The sequence below is a fragment of the Stenella coeruleoalba genome (genome assembly GCF_951394435.1).
Source record: "Stenella coeruleoalba genome assembly, chromosome: 10".
Classification (NCBI taxonomy): Eukaryota; Metazoa; Chordata; class Mammalia; order Artiodactyla; family Delphinidae; genus Stenella; species Stenella coeruleoalba.
The window spans coordinates 20,911,101-20,932,523 of record NC_137156.1 but is presented as its reverse complement, the minus strand read 5'-3'; the positions used below and the strand labels follow the sequence as shown (position 1 = coordinate 20,932,523).

The 21,423-nt window shown below is 41.5% G+C and overlaps 6 protein-coding genes across 6 annotated transcripts; 3 read left to right on the top strand and 3 right to left on the bottom strand.

The window, feature by feature from the left end:
* Nucleotides 1-505: 505 nt before the first annotated feature.
* On the bottom strand, nucleotides 506-975 carry LOC307193500 (histone H2B type 1-C/E/F/G/I-like). Its single transcript, XM_079935537.1, has one exon. It carries the CDS (start codon nucleotides 943-945, stop codon nucleotides 565-567), a length of 381 nt encoding a protein of 126 aa, XP_079791663.1. The 5' UTR covers nucleotides 946-975; the 3' UTR covers nucleotides 506-564.
* Nucleotides 976-1,004: 29 nt separating this feature from the next.
* LOC307193499 (histone H2A type 1) lies at nucleotides 1,005-1,759 on the top strand. The gene has a single exon (XM_079935536.1). The coding sequence runs from the start codon at nucleotides 1,263-1,265 to the stop codon at nucleotides 1,653-1,655; it is 393 nt and encodes a 130-aa protein (XP_079791662.1). The 5' UTR covers nucleotides 1,005-1,262; the 3' UTR covers nucleotides 1,656-1,759.
* A 2,651-nt stretch (nucleotides 1,760-4,410) lies between these two features.
* Nucleotides 4,411-4,915, top strand: LOC307192135 (histone H3.1). The gene has a single exon (XM_079932738.1). It carries the CDS (start codon nucleotides 4,417-4,419, stop codon nucleotides 4,825-4,827), a length of 411 nt encoding a protein of 136 aa, XP_079788864.1. The 5' UTR covers nucleotides 4,411-4,416; the 3' UTR covers nucleotides 4,828-4,915.
* Nucleotide 4,916: 1 nt separating this feature from the next.
* On the bottom strand, nucleotides 4,917-20,981 carry LOC307192131 (histone H1.4-like). Its single transcript, XM_079932734.1, has 3 exons — nucleotides 20,920-20,981; nucleotides 18,948-18,973; nucleotides 4,917-5,708 (listed from the first exon to the last, which is right to left on the bottom strand). The coding sequence occupies exon 3, from the start codon at nucleotides 5,688-5,690 to the stop codon at nucleotides 5,055-5,057; it is 636 nt and encodes a 211-aa protein (XP_079788860.1). The 5' UTR covers nucleotides 5,691-5,708; nucleotides 18,948-18,973; nucleotides 20,920-20,981; the 3' UTR covers nucleotides 4,917-5,054.
* LOC307193405 (histone H4) lies at nucleotides 8,486-9,064 on the top strand. The gene has a single exon (XM_079935311.1). The coding sequence runs from the start codon at nucleotides 8,539-8,541 to the stop codon at nucleotides 8,848-8,850; it is 312 nt and encodes a 103-aa protein (XP_079791437.1). The 5' UTR covers nucleotides 8,486-8,538; the 3' UTR covers nucleotides 8,851-9,064.
* Nucleotides 15,595-21,023, bottom strand: LOC307192133 (histone H2B type 1-L-like). Its single transcript, XM_079932736.1, has 3 exons — nucleotides 20,920-21,023; nucleotides 18,948-18,973; nucleotides 15,595-16,128 (listed from the first exon to the last, which is right to left on the bottom strand). The coding sequence occupies exon 3, from the start codon at nucleotides 16,109-16,111 to the stop codon at nucleotides 15,734-15,736; it is 378 nt and encodes a 125-aa protein (XP_079788862.1). The 5' UTR covers nucleotides 16,112-16,128; nucleotides 18,948-18,973; nucleotides 20,920-21,023; the 3' UTR covers nucleotides 15,595-15,733.
* Between the last annotated feature and the right edge of the window lie 400 nt (nucleotides 21,024-21,423).

The window sequence follows — 21,423 nt, the reverse complement described above, 5'->3', positions numbered from 1 at the left end:
ATTAGCCAAACCTTGGAAAAATTCTCCTTACAATTAAATGGTCCTATCCTGGAACCAGTGATATTCGTTTTTCAATTTCTATGCACATTAACTGTGCTGCTCCCATTAATATAGAAAAGTTATATTGCTTTATTCAAATCGAATGCATGTACATATTCTTCTTACTACCACACAGCACTAACAAGGCATTGCCAAGGATTTAAGAGGATTTAAATCCTCTTCACTTTTCATGGAGTCAGTTCGTAGAGCACACATCACAGCAGTTCAAATGATACTTACATGTCCACACTTGGCTAGCCTTGTAGCCAAAGTGAGCAGTGAAAGCAAGAGAAGGCTATGCTACCATTTACCTAGAAAGTAAACACATATTTTATTTTCATAACAATATGTTGTGTACTTCAAGTGTTAGCACCATACAGCAACAAGTTCGTTTCAATAAAATAAAATTGAGTCTATTATCGCAGTTATATTAGAGACGAATCATTACAGCTCCTGTGCTGAAAAAGTGGGTGGCTCTTAAAAGAGCCTTTGAGACTAACCACGAAAAGTACTTTTTTGCTGGGGTCACTTGGAGCTGGTGTACTTGGTGACAGCCTTGGTGCCCTCGGACACGGCGTGCTTGGCCAGCTCCCCAGGCAGCAGCAGGCGCACGGCCGTCTGGATCTCCCTGGACGTGATGGTCGAGCGCTTGTTGTAATGTGCCAGGCGCGACGCCTCGCCCGCGATGCGCTCGAAGATGTCATTGACGAAGGAGTTCATGATGCCCATGGCCTTGGACGAGATGCCAGTGTCCGGGTGGACCTGCTTCAGGACCTTGTACACGTACACAGAATAGCTCTCCTTGCGGCTGCGCTTGCGCTTCTTGCCATCTTTCTTCTGGGCTTTGGTCACCGCTTTCTTGGAGCCCTTCTTCGGGGCGGGAACGGACTTGGCCGGCTCAGGCATGATGAACACCACGCCAAGTTAAAGAAAAAAGTATGTCGTGGAAACATCACTCAGGATATTTGTAGAGCTAGTATGCAAATATGGTATTTAAAACTTTACACTTTGATTGGATAAATTTTCCACGTTGTTCGGTGGTATGCAAATTATGTGACAGCAGGTCTCCTTTTTAATTGGTTGCAAGCTTTTAGACCCTTTTAACCAATCAAACAGTGTAATTTACAATTCGGCTTCGAAGTATAATTGCTTCTCATTTGTTAAGAAAATTTGTACTTTCGTTTCGCTGCTTCTTCGCTAAGCACCTTGATTAGATTGATGAGATGTCGGGACGCGGAAAACAAGGTGGGAAGGCTCGTGCCAAGGCTAAGACCCGTTCTTCTCGGGCTGGGCTTCAGTTTCCTGTGGGCCGAGTGCACCGCCTGCTCCGGAAGGGCAACTACGCCGAGCGGGTTGGGGCCGGCGCGCCGGTGTACCTGGCGGCGGTGCTGGAGTACCTGACGGCCGAGATCTTGGAGCTGGCGGGCAACGCGGCCCGCGACAACAAGAAGACGCGTATCATTCCGCGTCATTTGCAGCTGGCTATCCGCAACGACGAGGAGCTCAACAAGCTGCTGGGCAAAGTCACAATCGCTCAGGGCGGCGTCCTGCCCAACATCCAGGCCGTGCTGCTGCCTAAGAAGACTGAGAGCCACCACAAGGCCAAGGGCAAGTAAACTGCAGTATTCAAATTCTTGATCTTTGAGGAATCAATCTTAACCAAAGGCTCTTTTCAGAGCCACCCACGTATTCATTAAAAGGGCTTACATTTTCCTTATTTAAGCAGGTTGTTGAAAATGATTCTCATCACATTTTTTCAACTTAGAAGATGTATTTTCTATGAAATGCAAACTAATCATACTCTTTAAAGTAATCAAAGTACTCTTTAGCTAAGTAAAAATGATATAGAGAGACCTTGTATCACAAGTAATTAAGTCCACCAATGCTGCAAGTCCTCAGTTGTTAACCCTCAGAAAAAGATAATGGTACAATAATACTTGGTAAATGTTGAAAGTTTAGGTGCAAATCTAGTTGGTGACCTACAAGATCATTTAAACCACTCCTTTAGTACTATCTCATGTTGAAACGAATTGTTTTGCATCCTAATGGGACAAGTTGATCTGTAATTCATACTTGTTTTTAATAGCCAGTCTCAACTCTACTGAGCTGGGCCCTAATTAATTGTAAATACTGGGCCCCAGGGACAGCGTCCCTCCTTCCTGACCACCCCCTCGTTGGAGTGCCGAGGCCAGTCAGCCCCCAGCTCTGGCGGCTCAGCGTCCCCTCGGAAGTGACTGCGAGTCAAGCTCCCCACCGGCCCCCTCCCCCCTGGTCTCCCTCCCGCCAGGGCCGCTTCGTGCGCGGTGCCGGTCGACCCCTCCTCAGGGTGGAGGAGACCCGGGCCGACTCCGCTCCACTGACCTACCGCTGCCCGACTGGGACGTGGCCGAACAGCCGGACACAATGAGAAGCTGACAGTCTGCAACCCGGAAGAGAGTCCTCACCAGAAGGCGATGATCCTGGCACCTAGATCTCAGACTTCCAGCCTCCAGGACTGAGAAATACATTTCTGTTGTTTACAAGCCCCCACCCCGTCCCGTTTATGGTACTTTGTGACAACAGCCCAAACTGACTTAGCACTCTTTTTTTCAAGTACATCGAAGAATTTGTGGAGCCCATCCATTTTATGATACAATTTCCCAAATAACCAATATGCTCTCTATACACTCTGATTTGTCAACATTTGTATTTATCAAAATTGTTATTAAAAAATAACATATTATTATTTTTTCCTAATAAATTGTTTCCAATACAAAAAAAAAAAAGAATACAATACTGCATAGCCTGGAGCTAGAATTTGTTCAGGCAGAGCTTAACAAAGGCTTCAGCATGACTTTACGGGACATACTTGTGTACCATTTACAAGTTTTGAGTTTTTCTTAACACCATTTTACACGAAGCTCAGTTGACATTGTGAAACGTAGTGGGGTGTTTTTATGTGAGAATGTTATAGTTAGTGAAAAGTAAACATTTGTTAATATAATAGCAAGCATGAAATTAATCAGAGTTAATGGTTTTAGTGCATTCCGAAAATCTCCAAGAATTGAGGCCTGCGCAGGTTTGGGGTTGCTACTTGCCTCAGAAAGCAGAGGGTTTGTCTTCTGGGAGGACAAAGTCGTCCTCTCCTCTGATAAAACCTCTCACACAGCTGGCTTTGGCATCTTCCATGAAGAGGACTTCAGAGATGGAGGACTCATGCAGCTGGGCTTTCATTTGAGGTAGAGAGAGAAGACTGTGGTTATAACCACAGTCTTCTGTCCAGAGTGGGGTGTAGTTACCTCCAGAACTTTTCACTGTTAACCCAGTCTGGGATTCATGGTAGTCATACAAGTAGATTCCTTAATAGTAAATAATAATAATAGTTTCCAAAAAGTTTTATTTTTTTCTCCTTTCCTGTCTCCCCTCCCTCTCTTTTTGAATATGGCCCTAAAGAACCCTCAGACATATGATAAGATCACAAGGTATATAGGTGTAAATTCTTTAGTTTTTGTAAAATCTGAAACTTACATATATCTTTAAAACACAATGCATCTTAATAGTGGAGATTCCTTTCTCCTCCTGTGGCCACAGCTCTTACCCCAAGCCAGAAAACTGACACTGGTGCATGATAGCTTGGAATGCAGTGCAAGGGCTCATCATAAGACTTAAGGGCAAGCCACGTTAAGTCTTATGGGGAAGGTAGAGGAGGATGTATTCAGGGGGCTGGAGTTCTGCTTTCATATGATCTCTGGACCCCTAAACTGATGGTTCTCAATTCTATCAGACCCAACACTCTTTTTCTATAACAAATACTGTAACTACCCCCTTTACTATCCTGAAATGAAATTCATAGACAATATAATCTATCAAAACACGACTTACCTGTAATATAAAAGGGGAAATAAAAGGAAAGTATTTTGTTATTTTAAAAAATCTCTAAGAGTTTAAAAAGAGAAAACAAGAAATTGACGTAAAATTAGCCTTACTACATTTGAATGAGGGTATAAAAATCTCTTGGCCAATCACATCCAACACGCCTTTTCAAAAAGTTGATCAAAAGAAAGCCAGTTTCAGGTACCAAAGTTTAAAAATTTTATTCTGCAAACAAGATTAAGCATTGTAATAATTTGTGTTAAGTTCTGCGGAGAAAAGCCAAAGAACATTGTAAAGAAACAGCATAAGGAAGATAAAGGTGAGAAAGGGTTGAAAACAGCCATTCAAAGGGAGGCTGATGTCGGAGAGTGAACCTCGCTACCAATACCTTCACTGCGAGCCGCAAGGAACAAATGCCTTGTCCAATCAAAATGGAACTCTTTATATACACCAGTGGGGGGGGGGGGGGGGGCGGGCGGCAGGCTTTCATTTTTCCACCAGCTAGCTGCTTTCGGGAAATCTGTCATGGCTCGTACTAAGCAGACCGCTCGCAAGTCCACCGGCGGCAAGGCGCCGCGCAAGCAGCTGGCCACCAAGGCGGCCCGCAAGAGCGCGCCGGCCACGGGCGGCGTGAAGAAGCCGCACCGCTACCGGCCCGGCACGGTGGCCCTGCGCGAGATCCGCCGCTACCAGAAGTCCACGGAGCTGCTGATCCGCAAGCTGCCGTTCCAGCGCCTGGTGCGCGAGATCGCGCAGGACTTCAAGACCGACCTGCGCTTCCAGAGCTCGGCCGTGATGGCGCTGCAGGAGGCGTGCGAGGCCTACCTGGTGGGGCTCTTCGAGGACACCAACCTGTGTGCCATCCACGCCAAGCGCGTCACCATCATGCCCAAGGACATCCAGCTCGCCCGTCGCATCCGCGGGGAAAGGGCGTAGATTTGTTTCTCCCGATTAAGTGCCAACCTCTGAGAAACCCAAAGGCTCTTTTCAGAGCCAACCACCTTTTCTGTGAAAGATTCCTGTGCACTGGGACCTCCATTCCGAGCGAGGAAATAAAACCGCTCCTCCCAACCTCCGCCTCTGGCAAAAATGGTGTTACAAGTTCTTTAAGATTAATTGGGTGGCTCTGAAAAGAGCCTTTAAGGTACTCAAGTCTTTTTTTCTTACTTCTTTTTGGGGGTCGCCTTTTTTGGCTTGACCGCTTTAAGCTTGGCTACCTTGTGCTTATGAATTCTGGCCTTGGCTGGACTCTTGGCCATCTTCGGTTTGGTTGTCTTCACCTTTTTCGGGCTCTTGACCACTTTCTTGGCCCCGGTACCTGCTAATGGTTTCTTTGCCTTCGGGGTCTGCTTAGCGGTTTTTTTCGGACTGGCAGCGCCTGTGGCCTTCTTGGGCTTCTTTGCCCCAGTAGCCTTCTTGGGGTTGGTCGCGCTCGCTTTCTTGGCTTTGGGCTTGGCTTCCCCGGTGGCCGACTTCTTGTTGAGCTTGAAAGAGCCCGAGGCGCCAGTGCCCTTGGTCTGCACCAGGGTGCCCTTACTCACCAGGCTCTTGAGACCCAGCTTGATCCGACTGTTGTTCTTCTCCACGTCGTAGCCGCCAGCTGCCAGCGCCTTCTTGAGCGCAGCCAGGGACACGCCGCTGCGCTCCTTGGAATCGCCGACAGCCTTGATGATGAGCTCGGATACCGGGGGCCTGGACGCCTTGCGCTTCACGGCACCAGCAGACTTGCGAGCCTTCTTCTTCACAGGCGTCTTTTCCGCAGAAGTAACAGGAGGCGCAGCAGGTACGGATTCAGACATGGTTGTTGGTGTGGATGCCTAACAGTAAAAAATTAAAGACTCAGAGTTGAGTACCCAGACCGAGAATGTGTGTGTTATATATACACACAGCGCCACTGCGCGCTGATTGGTTCCCAGCTGGCTTCCAGCTTGAAAGCAACCTAGTCTCAGCTCTGTCTCGGAGTTGTGTTTGTTACAATTCAGGAAAGCAAAAAATTAAAAATCTCCTGTGGAGGAACCACACCAGTTATATTCTACAATGAATCGGACAGCTCAAGCTTTGAGACCTTTACAGTTCCTTCTTCCAGTTTTTATCACTTTGGTCTCAGCCTTTTTCAAAATCCCGACACTCCTACAGATTCACAGGTCAGAGAGACAACTTTTTGAGTTTCCTTTAAAATATAAATTCTTCTCTTTGTGTCTTCAATCCTTGCTCTCAAGTGACATTCTATACATTCTTGGCTTTTCATGCCTTCAACAACTGCTTGATTCTCATTGACATTTACCTGGAAAATCTGTTTCATATGAGGAGAAATAACACAGGCTCTTTCAGGATTTCTGTACAAGAACTGTGGTAAAGGCTGCTTGGAATAACAGCAATATCTGATAAGAAAAGTCATTATTTAGCTTGGAAAAGTTTTATCATAGCTTTTTGTGACTATTTAGAGGGTTAGTTAATTTGGGGGCTTTAAGCATTCAAAATTTATGTAGGAAAATAGCAAAAGCAATAATCAATGATCCTCTTGACCTGGTAGTTGGGCTTGTGTTGCACTAGCTGATGGCAGAGGAGGTCCAGGTACATAAAATAGAGTTGGACCGCTTTATGGGGCTTTAAAGATTCACTTATTTACATTGACTTTATTAGGAAGGATCAGTTATTAAAATGTTCACAAGCTCTTGGGTTCAGGGTTCTGTCATGCTTTGGAAGATAAACTTTGGCAAAGTATCCAAGTGAAAGAATTAAGGAATATACACATGCACAATACTCCCACACATACTTATATAGAATTCCCTTAAGAGAGGGAAATTGAAAAGCATTTATATTCATTACTACATTTCTTATTTAAGCAAGGATATAGGTTTATAGGAAACACATTATAGGTTACGCGTTATGTTCAGTAGGAAATAGATTGATGGTAGAAAGTGCTTTGATTTTCTTCTTCAGGCCTGACTGTTTGTCTTTAACATAGGTTTATTTTGAAGCAGCCATGGACTTCTTTGTATTTCTGATAAACCTTATGAGTCCCTTCCCAGAATAATGCTTTTCAGTGCTTAAGATAATATACATAGGATTACAAAGGAAAACAGTTGTATTAAAATACCATTATCAAATTTATCAAAAATCCAAATTGGTGAAGTATTCACATGTGTTTCTTTATTAATACATTAAATAACAAGATTACCCATATGACCAAGAATTACTACAGTTGAGAAGGTGTAATATATTTAAACAATATTAGAGATTGAGATATTGACGGCTGCAACTGCAACATGGTTATGAATATAGCACAGGTCCTGCCACTCACACTGTTTGTTGCCTGCATTCACAGGTGGAGGAAATGCTAAGGTTCACTTGGAGTATAAAGTAAAGACAAAGAGAGAGGTTTTGCTCAATACAAGTTTCCAGATGCTCTGAATCCATCTATATAGCCCAGGTTAAGAATGCCATTCTGGAATTTGTTTCTGTGCAGTGTAAACTCATAGAACTGCTTTGACGAACTTGGGCCTCTTCACAGACCATGGAGAAAAAGCCAAGGCTATCCAAGTCAGCTGGAACTCAAGGGAATTAACCATAAATTAAATCTTTAGGTATTTATTATTTTGAGGAGTCCTCAAAAAGAAGGTTTTAGTAAATTAGATAATCACTTAGACTTTCACTTTAGAGGAGTGAATTTTGAGTAGAGGAGTTGGGAGCAGACATGATACTATAATATGTCATAATAAATAATGCTGAGTGATTACTTATTTACAGATATTATTTTAAGCAATTTGGATTATCTCTTTTAAATTCAAGTGCTCTATAATTTACACTTTCTTATACATTTATCGATAAAAGGAAAAAAACTGAGTGTAAGCTGCCCAAGGTCACAAGCTAGTATGTAGAGAAGGCTGTCTCCAGAGCTTGACCGGACACTGTAATGCCACCTGGTTGCAGAAATAGAATGCGGTGACAGATACAATGCCAGATACAAACTGTCCACAATTAAATATATAATCAAACCATAAATCTTAGACTTACAGCAGAACAAGGTTTTTTTTTTATCACTTTGGGATATACATATTTATAAACCTCCAATGTAGCGCTCAGTGATTTTTAACCTGACTTGACCTCTTAAACGTGTAACCTTCTTATATTTTTAGTTCCCTCTGTGGGGTCATCCAGCCTGCATACCAAAGAGCTCTGCTTAGTTAACCAAACATAAATGGACAAAACTAATGGAAGCTTAAACAATAAAGATATGATTTATTTAAAACCGTATTTAAAGCATTTTATAAGGGACAACAGCGTGTACTAACTGATTATTTCATATTTTGGAAAGACTGAAGAACAAGTATCAGGCTTCTTTGTGGAAAGTGTATGATCTGTTGCCCCACTTAACGGCTGCCCGTATTGTACGGATGCACAAACACACGTATCCATATATAGGAGCATTTATTAAATCCCAACTCCAGGATCCACTGTCGCTTCAGGCGCCCCTCATAGTTGCCACAGCTCTGAGCAAGGGACAAATAAGCGAAGGGTGGGAACTGAATGTGGTCACCGCCCCTGCTCTTGCAGTTTTCAAACAGGTCCGTCACATTACTATAAAACTCCTAAGTGGCGCTGTGGAGATCACTTCGCTGCGGGTGTGATCGCTGTACTTTCGGGATGTCCGGGCGTGGTAAAGGTGGAAAGGGGCTGGGGAAGGGTGGCGCCAAGCGCCACCGCAAAGTTCTGCGAGATAACATCCAGGGCATCACTAAGCCTGCTATCCGTCGCTTAGCCCGACGTGGTGGCGTCAAGCGTATCTCCGGTCTTATCTACGAGGAGACCCGCGGGGTGTTGAAAGTGTTTTTGGAGAACGTGATCCGGGACGCTGTAACCTACACCGAGCACGCCAAGCGCAAGACTGTCACCGCCATGGACGTGGTCTACGCGCTCAAGCGGCAGGGCCGCACTCTTTATGGCTTTGGTGGCTGAACTCCTGTTGGCTATCTCCCTGAGCCTACTAAAACCAAAGGCCCTTTTCAGGGCCACCTATTCTTTCACTCAAAAGAGTTTTGCGCTTTCTGTTCTAGTATTTTGTTAAGATGTTTGGGTCAAGTACTGTTTACAATCTGTAAATTTAAGTTGATTTTATCTGATTCTTTTTTTGTATGTTTCAGATAGGTCGCTAAAGCTGGTCCATAACCTCAGGTCGAGCTGTATATTCAATGTATTTAGTGTAGCTAGGAGACCAACAGGACAGTAAACTGCAGGTGACATTTTGCACAACTGTCAGTGAAAAAAGGTGGAGAACATCACAGAAGAGGTAAGAGGTAAACCCTGATGCTAGGAAAATGGAAAATGGAACGTAGACACTTCTGTGGGCTGAAGACATTAAAACAGTCTGCCTTCTTGGATATCACATGATAAATGGTGGAGGAGAAAGGGGGATGATCAATCAACATAAAATACATCGAAGGCAGTCAAGTTCTACCAGAGAAACAGTAAGAGTACTTGGAAATTAACATTGTGAATCAACTATACTTAAGTAAAATAAAAGAGTACTTGGGGTTTCCTCTTGTTTAAAAGTGGAATGGAGACAGGACAACTTGTCTCTGCTTCTCTGAGCTGTCTTCCCATGTCCAAAGCTACTGGTTTCTCAATCCAAAAGAAGCTTTTATTAAGGTTGATATAAACGCTTGATATAAATATACAGGTTTATGTTTACCAACTTATTATGTTGATTCTTTATCTTGAATATTCTTAGACTTGATTACAAGCACATTTACCTTAAATTATAGAAGAGAGTTGCATAACACATATCCTGACAATAAGTGCTGGACTGGGCCTTTCAAATCCAGGTCTTCCTGAGTCAAATCCCACCTTGTTCTCTACACATCAGGAAATGAGGCAAAATGAGCAGTTCTCGAGTGGGTTACCCATTTCCTTTTCTTACCTACTGTAAACTTTCTACAGTCTCAGGATTGTCAGCATTCCACTGTATTCTTTGGTGTCCTCAGAATGGGCTTTATTCTGTGAAAACATCTTGGTTTATTGTGATACAACTGGTATTTCTTTCCAGTGAAAGTGGTTCACTGTATTATAATAAGGTATAGCTGGACAGGTGGCTCCCTAGTGTGAGATAACATTCCTGGCTCGTCTAGGAGCAGACGGGAGTATGTGACTAAGTACTCTTTTTGGAGTGTAAGTAGAAGACACTCCCAGGCTTTAAAACCTTTCCTCTTCCTGCCAGCTATGAAGGTGCTGATCTTGTTTGACCCAGCAGAGACCATCGGGCTCTAGGGGTGGCAGAAAAATGACTTGTAAGGAACAAGAGTTCCTGATTGATCAGGAGGGGCAGAGCTGCCCCACAGAGCTGGACTAATCATAGTGTATCTGTTCCATGAACAAGACTGTCTTTAAGCTAACTTATTGTTGAGTCTCTGTTACAGCAACTTAACTTTATCATACCAAATACGGTTTTCTCAACTTATTTACCAGTATGACTGTCCTTCCATTGGCCAGAAAGCTCTTTCAAAGAAAGCTAATGCCAAGTGAGCCTCTCTCCTTGACATCTCTTCCACTGTGTTCCATGCTAGACAGAACACAGAATAGGGGCTCATTACGCGTTAGAGATGGGTGGGTGAGCTATCCATATGTCTTAAGCAGTTGTAATCTGGATATTTCAGAGTACTGTTTCCCCGAGGAGAGTAGTTCTTAACATGTGGAGAAACTTTGAGAAACTGGTAAAAAGTACACATATTGGACATAGATTGATATTTCATGGGGCTCATAAAAGGAATACCCAGAGCTCCATGGATTCCTATCAACAGCTTGGAGTCTAGGATTTTAGAGTCTGAGGTGTAAAGATCCAAAATTTAAGGCTAGAGAGGAAAGGACAGACAAAATGCATAAAGAACACATTGAAAAAGAGTAAATTTGTCACCATTTATTCACTATGTGCAATAGACCTATATACTCTCGAGAAGTTAGATCAGGTCTTAACACTTCATAACTCAGAATGCAAGATAGCCCATTTGGAAAAATTTTGATTCTCAGAGGCCTGAAGGCCCAAAATGACTGTATCTCATGAGATTTAAAAGTAAATAAAAACAGTGGGGTGTTTATTTTTTAGCCTGATTAAGGAGGAAGTCCATGAATTTCTTCTTAAGGCCCTTTGAACTTGTCTTCCATTGCTAGTCTTGATAAATATATTCAACAGGGTCTATGTCATTGAATAAATCATTTATTAAGTTTACAAGAAACATTCCCAACACCCCTTTTCAGAGATAAAAAGGAGCTGGAAAGCTTGTACAGAGGGATGCTTATTGTTTGTCTCTGTGTCTTAACCAACCGCTCTATGCCTCTGTTTCCTTATAAATGGAGACAACAGTAGTTCCTATCTTACATGTTTGGGGGTGAATAACATTAATATTTGTTAAGCATTTTGGCCAGTGCATGGCACATGGTTAATGCTCCATGTTTGGGCTATTATTATTGCTATTATAAGCATTCTTATTTCTCATGACATTTCTCAGAGGCCCAGAGAAAAAGAAAGTGGCATTTTGAACCATGAAGACATACACTTGAAGTCTTGAATTACCATTTTCTATCTTTGTGGTCTGTGGTAAATTACTAACCACTGTTCCCTTATCTGTAATGTAGGCGAAAATTCATATTTTCGTGAGGACTGAGTGAAAACATAGGATTATGTGTTTATGCATATGTTTGACAAATATAGTTTACATATATTCTTAAGAAGTTGCAAGTGCATTAATGGAAGTTCTTTTGGATGTAAACATAAAAAAAAAACAATTCCAGATTATTTAAACAAAAAAAAATTCTCTTGAAAGTTAAGTTTGCTGACCACACTTAAGCAATTAGTGAATACTCGGTCCTGTCTTTTTCTTCAGGTCCTTTTCCTAATTTCTAGGAAAACAAATCTGATTGATCCAGCTGGGCAGATGCCTGCATCGATCAAATATGATGGCCCAAGACAGAGGGTAAAAACATAATGGCCACACATGGCGCTCAGCCCTGAGTGGAGCTGTTCCTAGGAAAGAATAATTGAGTACTGAAGTTGTCCCAGATGGTGTCTGGGCCTCCCTTCAGTCCCATAACCCGAGTTCCCTGGGATCTCTATTAACTATATCAAGAGCTCATGTTTGTTCTTAGCCTTCTAGACATCACACCAACTTGGTCATGTCCTCCTTGGTGAAATACATTATTTTCTTGACTTTTTTGACTCCGCTCTCCTGATTTTCTCCCAAACTCACTTGTCACTCTTTAGAATCTTTTGCTGTCTCTTTTTCTCTAAAGTTTGGAATGCCTACAGGATAAACTCACTTCTTTATTCTTCCTCCATGGGTAATCTCCAATCTCATGCCATGCTGACAACATTAAAATATCTATTTCCAAAATTTTCAAAAATTTCTATGCCCAGTCCCCATTTGCCTTTGAATTCCAGACTCACATATACAACTACTCACTTGACATCTACAATGGAGTTGGCTAAGGGGATTTAAAAATTGTCATGTTCCAGTCTCAGAAAACTCATCCTCTCCTAGAATTTGTGATTATCCAAGAACTTTATTAGCACCGCAGGGAAGTAGATAAGCACAGAACCTCTGGGGCCACACTGCCTTGGGTCTAACACCAGCCCCACACTTTGCTCAATTAAAAGGAGAGAAAAGTTGCATCTAGATAATGTGTATGTTGAGCAGATGAAGTGAGTTTATGTTTCTAAAGAGCTTGGCATAGTTTCCTAAACATATAAAGGGCTAACAAATGTTAGCTACTTGATTCTTCACCCATAAAACCTAACTCTTCAATAAATCCTTTTGACTTTCTCCTCCTAAATCTAATTCTAATAATTTCACCAGAATTATTGCAATAAGCTTTCAATTTTATTCCCTGCTTCTTTCTACTTTTGATCCCATAAAATTCATTCTCCCCATAGTGGCTAGAGTTATTAAAAATTCTAAGAGTTTCCCATGACACAGTAAGAATCTGGGTGCCTTCTTTTGGCCTATAAGGTCCAACATGTTCAGGTACCTGTTTAATCCCCAGCCTCATTTTTACCCCTTTACGTTACTAATCTCCTAGCATACAGACCTTATATTCCCTGAGCACAAACTCCTCCCTGCCTTGGCCTGGAACTTTTATTCCCTGGGTTGTGGGTTCCCTTATCTAAAGCATCACGTACTTACTATCACAGCACCTGGTTTTATTTCAAATAATTTCACAGGCCTCAGAACTTCTATTTGAAATATCTTGCTGAGTTATCAATGTGTTGATTATCTCTCTCCTCCCACTTGGATATCAGCCCCAGAAGATCAGCCTGTCTGTCTCACCACTGTAACTAAGGCCTCTCACAGAGGAAATCCAATCAATATTTGACAAAATACTGAATGGAATCGCTTCTCTACTGCCATTAGAGACACCTTCCTAACACTGGAGCCAATTATGTCAGTCCCTGCTCAGAAGCTTTCTATAAATTTTTGTCATCTGCAAAATAAATTTAAACTTCATTGTTTGACATCTACACCCTTCACCTTCTTCTATCATACACTTATCTTTGCCACCAGGAAGCTCATGTGGGCAGGGGCTTTGGTAGCTTGTTCTTCATCATATATTAGATGTTCTCAAAGCCTCCTACCAAATAAGCAGCACTGTATCTGCTGGGCACTTTTTAGTAAGCCGAGTTCTCAGATCTCCCCCAGAGCTAATGAACCAGAAACTTGGGAATGGGACCAGCAATCTGTCCTTTAACAAGCCCTCTGGGTGCACACTCAAGTGCTTTATGTCCTCAGTACATAATTTAGTGCTTGGCACTTGAATATGAATGAACTTGGTGGATGCCCCTTCTGTCTGCCTAGAAGGCCCTTACATCAGGCAGTGCAAGTGCCTTGCCCAAAGTCATTTGCCCTCTTCCTTTCTAATACGGACTTAATTTTGTTGAGGTGTCCCTTTCCTCCCTGTCTTGTGCTCCAGGGAAGGCAGAGTCCCTCTCTTAGCCTCAGGAATGGGGTTCTGATTCAACCACATCAATCCTAAGGGTCCCATGTCCTCTTAGTAATGATTAATTTGGGGGGCTGGGTATACATCCAGTTGTTTGTGACTGAGAGCCTTTAACAATGGAGGCCAACTTCCCCAAGGATATAATAATGATTAAGCTGAAATTGAAGTTGTTGATCAATAAACTGTGTGTGTGCTGGGGATGGATGTGGAATCAGGGGCACTTCAGACAGAGAAAAACGGCAAAGGTCTGGAAAAAAAACAAACAACCAAAAAACAATGAAGCAACACAAAACAAAAGGGAGAAAAAGAATCCTCTGAGGTTGGGTTGGAGAGTTAGGTGAGGGCCAGACTTTTCAGGGCTTGGGGCCATAGCACAGATTTTTGATTTTTGTGAGGTGGGTGATTATCCAAAGGCTGTGAGCAGGTAAAAAACAAAAAGCCCTCACAGTGACTCTGGAATGGAAACTAAATACCCTATGAACAGAGGAGTTTCAGAATTACCTCAGACTAAAGTCAAGGTGATCAGAAACAGTCGGATTGTAATTCAGTAACCTGAAAATAAAGACTTGTTTGTATCTTCGTGCTTATTTTATTATCTACCTTTTTGAGACAATAAAATGGAGACCAGATAGACTGGCCCTGGAGGCTGGCTAGGAGTGTTTCTCAAGGACACTGATAGCAATGCTTGGGTGGATTTGGCATTTCCATTTATGGGTGAAGTACCCTCAACTGAACCTTTTTCTCCTGACTTCCTGAAGGACACCTCTACCTTGCAGTTTCCGGACAAATGAGGGAAGAGCCCTGCTCTTTATTTCCCGGGGTTTAATCTCTTGGGCACTATGCGATCACAAACCGTAGGCTTCCAAACCTCAGTGTTCAGCTCACAACATTAAAAAGCATCTCTACTTCCACAGTTCTTCCTCTCTGCGTTCTGAGCCGACCCTGGGTCCCTCTCTTCTTCCTTGCCAGGATCCCTCCACAGTTTCTGAACCGAGCAGAGGGAGGAGATATGGAGGCAGGATAGGGCGATGGGCTCAGAAGGGAGCTCACCAGGGACAGAAAAGGACAGATTGGAGGCGGCAGAGCCAATCTTTATATTATGCGGCTACTCTAGTGAGAAGACAGGCGGCTGAATACAGAATTCTGTGAATTTTACAGGTCTAGTTTGTAAAACGAGTCAGGAGAGTGGGGAGAAGACTGCATTCTTCAAACAAAAATCTAATGACCAGGAAAGAGATAAAAGAAAATAAAAAGTTAGTAACTATTTTCCCCTTACTGGAGAGCTGCAGCCACCCAACATAATATGCTTGTAAAGAATCTTAGATAAAATGTTCAGCCAGGACTTGAAAGCCCTAGGCAAAGGGCTGGGGGTGAGGGAGTGTGAGGAAAAGGAATTAGATCCACACAAATGAACCTAGGCGGAAGACCCTCCAAAGTCATACTAAGAAAGTTCCGGTTTTAGACGGTGGGATTTTCAAACATAACTGTGGTCTCCTGGACGTTACAGCCTGACGCTTTACATAAAACCAAGACCAGACCTTCACAAAGCACCGATTCCAGACCAGAGAGCACCCTGTACAAATTTTATAAAGGTGACCTAGAGCTCCAAGGATTGGGGTTAGCACTAAGTGGTTTCAGTGCACGTTCACTTTAGCCGTTGGGAACCCTTGTACGCGGAACAGTTGTCAGAAACCATATACAGTAGATTTGCCACCCGAGGATCTCTTGCTTTTTAAGTACTTTGCTAAGCGTTACCCCTGACACTAATTTAAATCCCAGAGTTCACGAAACCGCACAAGCTAGTGCGCAGCTCTGATTGTGAAAATGTGAAATGGTTCTGAAAAGTGGCTATAAACATTTACTTGGAGCTGGTATACTTGGTGACAGCCTTGGTACCCCCGGACACAGCGTGCTTGGCCAGCTCCCCGGGCAGCAGCAGACATATGGCCGTCTGGATCTCCCTGGAAGTGATGGGCGAGCGCTTGTTGTAATGCGCCAGGCGCGACGCTTCTCCCGCGATGCACTCCAAGATGTCACTGCCGAACGAGTTCATGATGCCCATGGCCTTGCACCAGATGCCAGGGTCCGGGTGGCCCTGATTCAGCACCTTGTACACGTACACGGAGTAGCTCTCCTTACGGCTACACTTGCGCTTCTTCCCATCTCTTTCCTGGGCCTCGGTCACTGCCTTCTTGGAGCCCTTCTTTGGGGCCAGAGACTTCACTAGTTCAGGCATTGTACCGTCGATGTCTTCTAAAAGAAAAGAAAACGGTGTCCGTTCCACCGGATCCTGCTTATTTGTAGACAACGTTATGCAAATGAAGACTTAGTTATGCAATTGCTGATTCGTTTGTCTTGAGGTCTGCACGCAAATAAATCATTCCAGATATACTGTCTCACTGGTCATATCCTGAGAGTTTTCCAGCAATCAGGCCACCTTCTTTAATCTAGTTAACCTATTTTATAATGAGTTCTGATTCGTTTATAACAATTCAGAATAGTTTGTTAATTTTTAAAACTAAAAGTAACTCTCTCCAGTGTTTTGAAATATCAAGGAGGCAAAGCTCGTGGCACGGTTAGTCTCTGATTTGCAAGGCCCGTTTACAGCTCCTGGAAAAGCTGTATCTTTACATTTGAATCCAGTGAGAGGGAAAGGAAGAACTGAGAAAAAAATAGGCGGTGATCCAGACAATTCCGAGTACAGTGTTTCCCACTGTACAGAAAATGCAGAAATACAGCGTAAAAACAAAGGGCAGGGAAATAAAATTACATCACTTGAAGGGAGATAAGAAAGAAAAGAATTTCATAGCCTATAGGGCTAAAAACCTTCGAATTGGAAAGGAGAAAATCACATCCAGTTTAGCCACAAAAGAGGGTCAGAAATAGTTCTTCAGTCTAACTACTGAAATGATAAAACAAACAAAAAACCCAAAAACTTACTAAAAATTAAGAATCCGGTGTTTAACACATTTATTTTAACTTTATTTCTATTATTACCACCATCATCATCATCTTTGTCTGAAACCGGCTTCTTAGTTCTTTCAGTACCATCTTTCCTTTCTGCAGAGAGGTGTCCTCCCTGAATTTGACATTTTTTCCTAACATTCCTCAGGCTCCCCAACCTTCCGCCCCCCGCCCCCCCCCGCCGTGTTTCAGTGAAAGCTTCCTGAAATTAGTAACCTAGGTTCATAGCGCCTCCTAGTGACTTGTGAAGGCAAACATAAACCCCTTCAGGAAGGAAGCATCGTGAACCCAAGTTCTCTAGATATACTGTACACAGATTGATTGTGATTTATTTATTCAGTAATTATTTAGCATCTGTTACGTGCCAGGCATTCTACCAGGAACTTGGAATGTCCAAATATAAGCTTATAGTAAATGTTGTCAAATCGAAGAGGAAAACAGACACTGTGGAGGGTCAGGCATCCAAACAAAGAAGAGCCTTAGATTCCCTCTCTTTCCCTCGGGCAGTGAATTTCAGATATTGAAATTACCGAGACTATAAAATAACTATTTACTGGAAGTTTGAAGAAATAAAAATGTAATAATACAATCAAGGAACAAGGGACCATCAAAACCAGGCTAAATTTAAAAAAATAATAAAATAGAACTAGAAATAAAAAAGAGCTATATTCCATAATGATAAAATAAAAATCCACTGATAAGATGTAACATTCAGGACCTTATATGCACCTGACCACACAACCACTAACTATATACGCAACAACTGGAAGAATCAGCAAGAGAACTTCAAGTTTACAGCTGCAGGGCAAGCTTTCCTATACTACTCTTATAAATTCACATAACAAGCAAAGAAAAACAGGTATGGTTATAGAAGATTTGGACAACACAGTGAACAAACTTGATCTATCTGTGATTCCTGCACTTAACACAAAGAGACTGTCCAATTTTTAAAAGCACACATTTAATAATTTCAAAAATTCAACACCGAGCTTAGAAAAAGTCACAATGGATACAAAAAAAACAGTTTCATATATACGGCACTCTTTTATCAGCTAATTAAAGAGCAATAGAAAATATTTTTTTTAAGACAGTAAAAATAAAACAATCTTCCCATATGCTTGGAAACTAAAAGTGCACTTCTAAATACCATGGATTAGAATATCATAAGGGAAATTATGTAATATTATGAGAGAAATATGAATGAGAATAATACATATAAAATTTGTTCGATGTATCTGAAGCTGTACTAAAAGGGAAATATATAATATTATATGCATATATTAAGGAACAAGAAACACTAAAGATATGCAAACTAGGTGTTCAACAAAAAAAGCTAAAAAAAGAAGAGGAAAATAAATCAAAGTAGAAAGAATCAGCCTTAGAATTCTTAAAATGTGTTGTACTGTTGTGAATGATGTTCTATTTCAATTCCAGATAGGTCATTGCTAATATATAGAAAGGTCATGAATTTTTATGTGGTGCACATATTTACCAACCCTCTTGAGCTCTTATTAGATCTCATTGTTTATAGATTCTCATGGATTTTCACATTGACATATTATTTTAAATATGTCAACCCTGACCTGAAATTTAAAAAAAAAAAAAATTAAAGAAAAAAATGGAGATAATCCATAAACCACAAGCTTGTTCTTTGAAAAACCTTACAACAATAGACAAACATCTAGAAAAACTAATGAGGAAAAAAGAAGAGTGTGTGTGAATAAATCATAGGAATAGAAAAGGGAAAGTAGCTACCAAAAAAGAGATATAAAGAACCACAAGAATGCTATGAATAACTTTTACAAAAAATTAAACTTAACAGAAAAGGATAATTTTCAAGAAAAAAATTAAGTAATGGGTTGAATAAACAAGTTATGATTATGGAAATATGACAGGCAGTTAAAAAAAAAACTCTCCTGTACTCTTCAATCTAAATGATATCAAGCATAACTGGGTTTTACAGCTATTAATGAATTTAATTTAATTTAATTTAATTAATGAATTTAATTATTAATGAATTTAAGTAATTGATACTCCCTATTTTACAGAAACCATTTCAATAGAAAAATAGCTCTCCTTTTTTTTCTTTTGCAATTGTGTACACTTACCTAAACTGGACAGGAACAACACAGACCTAGAACAAAGGGAGAAAGGAAGAGAGAGACAAGAGAAAATTATAGTCTCACTTTACTCATGAAATTCATTTTTTTTTTTAAAAGCTCTATTTGAAATGCAAGCAAATGGAAACCAAGAGACCATATTATTAAAAAAAAATAATAGTATATCATATAGGGTTTATTCCAAGGATGGAGGAAAAGCTTAACATCAAATCTGCCAGTGTAAGAAATTAATAGAGAAAAACTGTTATCATTTGCATAGGTACTGGGAAAATATTTGTTAGAATATGACACTCCGCCTTTATAAACATTTTTACCAAACTAGAAGAATAAGGAGTAGCTACTTACTTCATAAGGAGTAGCTACAGTGAGCACAACATTTAATAGTGTAATTTTAGAATGATTCCCAAAGAGTCAAAAGAAAGGCAAAAGTTTGGTGGTACTACTCCTATTCAACATGGCACCAAGGGTCTGGCCAATATCATGAGACAAGTACAAGTAAGAAGGGTAAGGATGCAACAAGAAAAGATGTTATCTTTATTGTCTGACAATAATATGTCATTGTAAAAATTCATGAAAATCTATGAACAAACAATTAGACCTTACAGAGCTTAAGAGTGTTGGTTGCTACATGAGCCCACATAAAAATTTATGGCTTTTCTGGAATTGAAACAGAAAAACCAGAAATCATTTACAACAGAACAACACTTTCTAAGGATTCTAAGTCCAGGAAAAAATATTCCACATCTGTATGAATAAAACTATGAAATGCGATTTGAGGATACAAAACAAGATTCACTCAAATTAAGAGACATACACTATACTATGTTTGTTTTGTGATGACTCGATATGCTAAAATGTTCATAAACTCAAAAATAAGCTAAAAATTCAATGTTATGCCACAAAACAGCACTGTATTTTTGGTAAAGCACTGTAAAATTCATGTTAATGAGCAAAAATAGTGAAGATGATTCTCCGAAACAAAATAAAACAAATGAAAAAGAAAAGAAAAAAAAAGAAATAGTGGGGCAGGGAACCTAAGAGAGGCTAGGATCATCAGACCTTGAGCTGTCAAAAACTATATTAAGCATTTGTTCAAATCTTTGTAGGCAAAGGCAAGAAGAGGGCTCAAAGTAGCCTGGCTAGTTTGCTTTAAATTTTACCTGCTATGATTGATTCGGATTGCTTAGAGTTACCAAGAGATAATGTCTCTAGTGCAATGGTTTAGAGCAGGGACCGTGGAGCTAAGCTGCTTGGGTCAGAATCCCCTTTGCCATTTATTAATTAGATGACATTGGATAAATTATTTTAAGCTCTAAGTGACTCAGTCTATCTGGATAAAATTGGGATAACAATAGTTCATAGGTGTGTTACAGGTATTAAAGGAGTTAACATCTGGAAAGCACTTGGAAATGTGTCTAGGTGTATGCCAAAAGAAAAAAAATTTTTAAGTAGGTAACTGGAGATGGTTGTGTGCAAACTGCACCCAGGGCTGCATTCTGTTTTGCGGGCCCTATGCACTTTTGCCTTCCTGGGCCCTCTCCTCCGTAAAAATTATAAGAAAAATAATAACATTATTAAAATTATATAAACAGTAAAATATTAGTATTACACAGAACGCTTTCATCGACCTAAAAGTTTATTTTAAATTCTGATTTTAGAAGAAATTAAAATATTTTCGTGAGCCTCTAAAAGTACTGTGGGCCGTAGGGTCTGTCTCTACCGTAGCCTAATAAATGTAGGCCCCGCGTGCATCTCAAGATGAAATTTAAAACACATATAGTTATTCAAGTGGGAAGTAATAATTCACACACACATACATATACACGCACTTAATCCTCACACAAAGTGCCCTAGAAATATGTTGATAATAAATAGGGGTGGTGCAAGAAAGGTGTCCAGGGGATTAGTTATGAGGGAAAGCGTCAGCTCAGAAAAAGTCGAGAGAGGAGAAAAAAACTACCGGAGGGCTGCTGCCCTGTTTCTCGGTCTTCAAACTGCTCGGTTCCCCGTTTTAATCTGCGCACGTCCTCATGGACTGTTGGGACTCTCCAGTATCCAGCGGTGAAAAGCTGGGTTGGCAAAGCCTGCGCATCAGCAGGTGGCTGCCACGCGAAATCTCGCGCGCGCAAGCGGCTGGCGGAAGCCTGCAGCTTACTGGAGACCCCCGGGGCGGCGGGGAGGTGGGGGGAGCCGAAGTGACGTAACGTGGCGTATGCGTAACGTGGAGCTCTGGGAGAAGCCGCGGAACGTGAGGTTGGGTGAGACGATCCAATGAGGGAGCCGGCGTGGAGCGGCGAGGCGGGACGGCCCTTGGACAGACCCTGCGTGGGGGGGCGTGGCTACGGGCGGGAGCAGACAGAGGCGGCGTGGAACGCCACGTTATTCTTTCCACCCTTGCGTGGCTGTACCGGAAGGAGGTGCCCATTTTCAGGACTTGACGCTTCCAGTTTAAACCTCAAGGTGA